This window comes from Anabas testudineus, chromosome 24 (assembly GCF_900324465.2).
Source record: "Anabas testudineus chromosome 24, fAnaTes1.2, whole genome shotgun sequence".
NCBI lineage: Eukaryota > Metazoa > Chordata > Actinopteri > Anabantiformes > Anabantidae > Anabas > Anabas testudineus.
In genome coordinates, this window is record NC_046632.1 from 13,507,885 (window position 1) to 13,514,685 (window position 6,801).

At 38.3% G+C, this 6,801-nt stretch overlaps 2 protein-coding genes across 2 annotated transcripts; one reads left to right on the top strand and one right to left on the bottom strand.

Moving 5' to 3' along the window:
• The first annotated feature begins 32 nt into the window (after positions 1-32).
• Positions 33-1,507, top strand: LOC113149326 (NADH dehydrogenase [ubiquinone] 1 beta subcomplex subunit 1). Its single transcript, XM_026341382.1, has 3 exons — positions 33-148; positions 1,063-1,207; positions 1,357-1,507. The coding sequence occupies exons 2-3, from the start codon at positions 1,068-1,070 to the stop codon at positions 1,391-1,393; spliced, it is 177 nt and encodes a 58-aa protein (XP_026197167.1). The 5' UTR covers positions 33-148; positions 1,063-1,067; the 3' UTR covers positions 1,394-1,507.
• Positions 1,508-1,549: 42 nt separating this feature from the next.
• riox1 (ribosomal oxygenase 1) lies at positions 1,550-6,338 on the bottom strand. Its single transcript, XM_026341380.1, has 15 exons — positions 6,225-6,338; positions 5,845-5,997; positions 5,577-5,716; positions 5,247-5,346; positions 4,812-4,925; positions 4,382-4,488; positions 4,189-4,296; positions 3,971-4,005; positions 3,574-3,752; positions 3,058-3,162; positions 2,838-2,979; positions 2,528-2,648; positions 2,253-2,352; positions 2,086-2,172; positions 1,550-1,801 (listed from the first exon to the last, which is right to left on the bottom strand). The coding sequence occupies exons 1-15, from the start codon at positions 6,309-6,311 to the stop codon at positions 1,742-1,744; spliced, it is 1,638 nt and encodes a 545-aa protein (XP_026197165.1). The 5' UTR covers positions 6,312-6,338; the 3' UTR covers positions 1,550-1,741.
• Between the last annotated feature and the right edge of the window lie 463 nt (positions 6,339-6,801).

The window sequence follows — 6,801 nt, forward strand, 5'->3', positions numbered from 1 at the left end:
TAGTACCCGCAGCAACAGCCACTACGGTAATAATTTAAGTTTTATTGTTTGGGTGACCACCACGCAGCTAGTTCCAAAGGTGGTAGAGTCCAATGTCCTCTGCCTGGTGAATGAAGAGCTGAAGGCCACGGCTTGTTGTAAACAGAAGGTAATATTTAGATCTTAAAACGACCTTAACTTTATCAGTTGATCACTTGCACCGTAAAACGTTTCTTCTTTTACAAGCAAAATACTATTTTTACGCAGAGGTAATTTTCAACGCAAAACAATGTCACGTTTCTCTTGCTAATGCTAGCAAACAGACTAGCTAGCTAGGCGCTGTTAGCATTAGTGCGAATAATGATTTAATGTGCAAAGATATTTATGTTTCTGACATATTTGTTGTCAAAATGTAATGGACAATGCAAAGAATGAAACGACTGCTACTGCATATATGGTTTAAACAGGTGAAGAAGTCGCTGTACTTTAGTGAAAGTGACTTCTGTAATACTACATTGGGGGAAAACAACATAAAATCTATATAAAGTATGATAAAACTCTTACTTTCAAAAGATGTAGCAGAATGTAAGGATTATAGAAAAACGCACTTTAAGTGTTAAAGGTAGTAATCATAATGCAGTGAACCATTTCAGTGTTACGGGTATTACTGGTGTTTGGCATATGTATATTGGCGTTGACTGACCTTTTTTGTGGCTTGTTGACCTGTAGTAGATTTAAAGGTTGTCATGATTTTGCCATATGTAGTTTAAGTAAGAAATATATCCAAAGCTTTGTGCAGTAATATTGTCACACATGTTTCTGGAGGACTAAAATAAAGATGGAAAGGAAGTAAATCATTTTATTGTGGAGCCTGACAACATCAGTATGACAGCCTTTGCTGAGGTTTATATCTCAGAGTTTAGTGGCTGGCTGAATTTTCTGTGAGTGAATAAGTAGTAGAATATGTTATCCAGGCCTAATATTATATGGGTATATGGATAATTTACTTTCCTGACATCCTTTCCTGTTTTCATTCCTTACAATGAAAACCTAAGTATTGTAATTATTTTTCTGTTTCTGTAGGAACTATGGTCAACTTTGTAGCACTTGCACGTGAGCACTGGGTGAACATACTGGTGCCCATGGGCTTTGTTATTGGATGGTACCTTGATAAACAACAGGACCAGAAACTGACAGCTTTCAGAAACAAAAGTATTTTGTTTGGCAGGTAAGAAAAAATACTTGTCTATCCACATGGTGTTAGTGCTGACTAATTAATTTATATTCATTGTTCATACATTTTCATAGCACTGACAACCTCTAATGACAACCTTGTTCTAGGCAAAATGTTATGCACCTTTTTTAATTTCTCTGTAGGGAGATGAAGGAGGGTGAGGAGGTGACCTGGAAGTAGAGTGCCCTTGCCTGGAATGAATGATGGGTGGCCAACTAATCACATATTTAAGAAGAGTCTTGTACCTCTGCTTTTGAATTGTATCAATAATAAACATGCCCTTTCTCACTAAAACCATTTGGTAATTTCAGATGATGTCTGCATAACACACACCAATTTCAGTTTCTTAAAAATCTGGTTTATTTGATGCTGAAAAGTAAACAAATTCATAGATGGGTTCAGCCTGATCATCCAAACACAGCTGCTGGAGTCTACTGGGGAAGGGAGTATTTTGCATCGAAGATTGGATTTCATAAAAAGGCAATTTGAATCTACTCATGCAGTCAGCATGACTGACCAATCGGGTCACTACAGAGGCTCTGCAGTATGGATAATCCCCTTCTCAAAAAGCAGCTCGGCTAAAGCAACCTGGAGGAAACATGGAACAGGAAACAACATGAAACCAACTCTCACTTCAACACATGGGTTCATACAGGAATGTTCTGTATTGTAATGTATTTAGAATAGGTTGATTAGGATGGGTGAGATGGAGCCAGAGTAAATGCTTTCTTCCAGACAGCTCACACAAATTGTCACATACAAGATCCCTGATCGTCAAAACCAAACCAGATGACACAACGCCACTTCAGCAAAAACCAGATTGGTATTCTGTCACATTTTCTAAAATGAAAAACCAAACTAAAACAACATACCTTTTCCTTTGCAGCATCGCATGGTAAACTTCCCACTGTCACAAATTTGGGATATGAATGGATCAGAAACTCAATTGCGTCTGTGTGCTGGAACAAAAGCAATTATTAGACACCAATTGTTAGGGCGCTATGTGAACATGAGATTTCCACAGGGCTTCAATTCCTACCTCTGGTTTTATTTCGAAACTCTTGAGCTCCTCTTTGTGGTAAACTCTGGAGTTGTCTGTTGTGTAGTACATATGAACAGCCTCTCCATCACTGCACAGCCTGACGAGAGAAAGCTTAAAAGCTAAATAATATTTTACACTTTTTTATATTTCTGTTTAAATGGCTCATCAAAAGAAGTGGTGTTCTTGAAAACATCAGGACAAAGACACAGAGCTCCACATTTTTAAACAGTTAATGCCAACCCTGCCTACTGTGAAATGCAATGAGACATTACCTTGCACACCCAGCACGTAGGACTCTGACTCGGGTTTCGGTATTGATGTGTGCACCCACATCCATAACTTGCCCACACTCCCACCTAGCAGGTGCTCCTTGAACACTGCTGGCTAACTCCTCTGTGGAAGACGGCATGAATATGTGAGTCAGAATCATTACACAGCTGGCACTGCCTATTCACAAGACATCCTGTGTAATTTGAATACATTCACACTTTTGTGCCTTAAAATCTTCTGACTCCAGCTGCACTTCTTAAATGGAGTGAACTGAAAATGGGGTGATTACAGACGGATGTATTCACCACATACCTGGAGTCAGCATGGGAGGTAGGCAGTCATGGAGGAAGTCTCTGGCTTTCTGATCCACAGCAGCATCAACTGGAGCATAATTTGTTAGCTTCTTCATCAAGCTTTCAATTCGTGAGAAGAATTTTGTTCTGCGTGGGTCATCCTAAACAAGAAGAACTTCTCTTGTTACTGCGTAACAACAAAATGGCACAGACAGTTTAAAAAATACAAGATGAATTACCTTGTCAGAATTCTGTACTCCCATGTATGTGAGATAGTCCAGAGGTAAACCCTGTCTAAACTCCACATCCTCCTCCATTGCAATATCTAATGCTGCTGGAATGAGCTGAGAAGATGAAAAAAAGGTTAATCTAAAAAAAAATAAAAAATACACACTAATATTTCGTTGCACCACCATTCGCTTTGATAATGACACACATTCACTGTGCCATCATTTCTACAAGCTACAATGTCACAACATTAGTTTCCACCTGAGTAGCTTAAATTTTTTGATCTTGTATTGATGATGGGAGATTCAAATTGCTGCAAAGTCTTCTCCAGCGCATCCCAAAGATTCTCAATGGAGTTAAGGTCTGGATTCTGTGGTGGCCAATCCGTGTGTAAAAATGATGTGTAATGCTCCCTGAACCACTCCTTCACAATTTGACCCCGAAAAAAATCCATTGATGGAGTAATCTGGTTATTCAGTATAATGCAGCCTCAGTGTGTTATTACTACAAGGATCTGAAAGTGTTACCTTGTGCAGCAGATCTCCCCAACTGTTCTTCTGGTAAGAAGAGATGGTGATGTGCAGGGAGTGAGCATCTGGCAGGCAGTCACCCTGATGGATGAATCCTCGGGGAAAGTAGAGGAGGTCTCCAGCTTCTAGCACCACTTCCAGAATCGGCTTCCCGATCTCTGCCTGATCAAAGTTTGCTGGAGATCAAGCCCAACACAGTCAGCTCTGACAAATAACAGCTGTCTGTAGTTAAAATCTCATCAAAGTGAAGTCAGTGGAGATTATTAAAAACTACATCAGGAGTGTAATGACCATTCCTTCTCTCTGTAGACATGTTTGAAGGCGATGAATTTATGGCTTCCTCTACAAGAAGCAAACTAGAAATTGAATAGTTTACGTTTATTTTTATACTCACGACTTGAAAGAACAGGCAAGACTTCATCTTCTGTCCTGAAAAAAGAACAACAACTTGACAATGTGTCTCTCACTAAACTAAGACTGGATGAAATTCATGCATGGGAAATTCAAAAGTCATTTATTTACTGCCTTAAATGATAATAAAATGATCTTTTAGTTTTGTGTTTCTGTTCACATTTGTGCTGCTCTTTCAAAAGCTTCCTCCCTGCACCTCACCTTGGGTTGTACACTCTCCAGTGTTTCTTTCCCTCCAGTTGAACCACAAATGCCTCAATGTCATCATAATGTGGAGCAAAACCTTGTGTTCCAGGTGGTGTCAAGTATCTGGTGAGAGGAAACACACATTGGTGTGATAATTGGTGAAATAATTTTAAAGTTATTACTAATATTTATTGTCTAAAATACCTACATGTTGGCTCCTGCCATGCTGCCAAATTGCTCTTGAAGGATGGAAAGCACGTTCCACACAGTGGAGGAAAAAGCCTGGGGATTCAGCAGTCGGATGGAGCAGCCACTCTGGTAAATGAAGACACAGCGATGATCGCTAATCTAAAGTGAGCGCTCTGTGCACGGGGCTCACCGATACAGCAAATACGCTGAATGCAAAATGAATTCTAGCTTGCAGCATATAAAACATTAAAATGCCTTATAATGAAGGTGGGCCTGACAATTTTCAAATAGAGAAGAAACTTTAATCAGCCCCGCAGAGAAAGCCAGTGCAGCTAATTTCCAAAGCACCCAGTCATTCAGAATCTAATCAGAACTGTAAAGGCGCTTAATTACTGTAATCTTGCATTAGAAATAATGGCATAAGTCTGAACTGTCTGTATCCTGTTTACCTCATAGAAGTCCCACACAGTGAATGGCAGAGCTCTCCCTGGAGGATTGTGCGTTTCCCTCTTGCCATTAGTGTAGCTCGTGACATCCAGGTTCACTCCATACTGAATATCCTCCTTAAATTAAATGGCACAAACATGTACATCCTTATGAGAGGTTTTTGTTTCACTTCAGTTTTCTATAAACCTTTCTGATACATATAAAAAGCTAAAATAAAATATAATAATATATTAATACAGAAATAAAAACACTGTCTAATTTTACTATAAAAACATGGATATCATTTTCAATAGTGGACACAATTAAAAAACAACACCACACATTATAAAACCTCTCTTTATAGTTATTATTCCATGCAAATACAAATTCAAAACAGGTGTGTCAGTACTGCAGATAAATGCAGGATGTATGAGCATCTAAATGTTTCAGGTCCTCACCTGTCTTAATATGCAGTCAAACTCTGCTGTGGAGAAGAGTCCCTTATAGTAATCTGGATTCTTACGTTGAACAAGAATGGGTTTCTTCTCCCATGTGTCCCTTGAATAGGAAAAACCATTAGAACGTGCTAAATGATCGTACGTTGACGTGGTGAAAATTTTTTATTTTTAACATTTCCATTTCCACATTTAATTAGTTGGGAGATCTTTTCTACAGGAGCTCAAAGTTCAGAAAAGATTATTACTAGTAGTTATGCTATCTCTTCACCACGTACAAATAACCCCCCACTCAAAAAAGAAACAGCATGTCCAACACACATACTATATTACCTGAAGAAAGCTTTAGCAGGAAGGGGACTGATGAGCCACTGAAACAGTTTGCTCGCTCTCTCCCTGCTGTTGTTGACTCTGGCCAGGTCAGACAGCAAAGCATCGAGAGCCTCACCATCTCCATTTAGACATTCCTCCTCCTGTTTTTGAAAAAGACTCCATGAATTCAGACTAAATAAGCATCAGAGGTTTAGATGAACTAATAGACCACGGTTATCATGAAAGAAAAACGCAGTACTGGAAGACACTCCCAGTGTCTCAAACTTACCTCTGTAAGTCCCTTACAGCCCTCCTGTATTTGTGAAGATTTTAAAGGCTTCTTATGAATTTTCTTCTTCTCAGATTTTATTTGAGATTTAACTGTGTTCACTTTCTTTTCTGCAACCCCATTCTGTTTCTTCTTCTTCTTCTTAGCAGCTACCTAAAATCCAAGTTGGCATAAATATCAAACAGTGAATATACATGCAGTTTTACAGCGTAGTTTGCCAAAAATCATTTGATGGCAATTTGATTTAATAACTACATTGCTAGTAGAAGGACTGTACCGCCTCTCTTGCAGCTGTGAAACAACTGTTTAACACAACTAGGCATTAATCCAGAATAATAATGCTAGAGTTACTATAACCATATAATTTTAATAGTTTCTACCTGGAGGGAAGGCTTCTTAGCAGGAGTAGGCAAGTCTGTTGACAACGTTTGATACAGAGCAAAAGCTGACATGTGTTTTCTCTCCATGTTCCACCAGATACGTCATCACCCTGCGACTGTTGGAGCCTCTTCTTCTTCTACTACTTCTTGGCTCGATAGACGTGCGACTGCCACCTATAGAGTTAGACTGGAAGGACCAAATATCTACTAAACAATTACTTTAAATTCATATTAATAGATATTTGATTAAAAAAAAAGGCTTCAATTTGAATAGTTGTACTGTTTATTTAAAGGTCTTATGTCTTATTACATTAAGATGATGAAATTGTAATGCTTTTCATTGTACAAGTATGTAGTAGTTGGTTATGTTTTCATTGGTTTTCTTTGACTCTTTGTTTTAATCTATTAAAAGTTCAGCAAACAGTACATTTCGTGATACTGTATTGGTCTAATAAACAACAATAAAGTAACACAAACTAAAATTGCATTACAAACATAATAAATATACAATATAACAGCTTTTGATTTAAAGATACTGAAATGATCCCATTAGACAGAAAGCGATGTATGTCGTTTT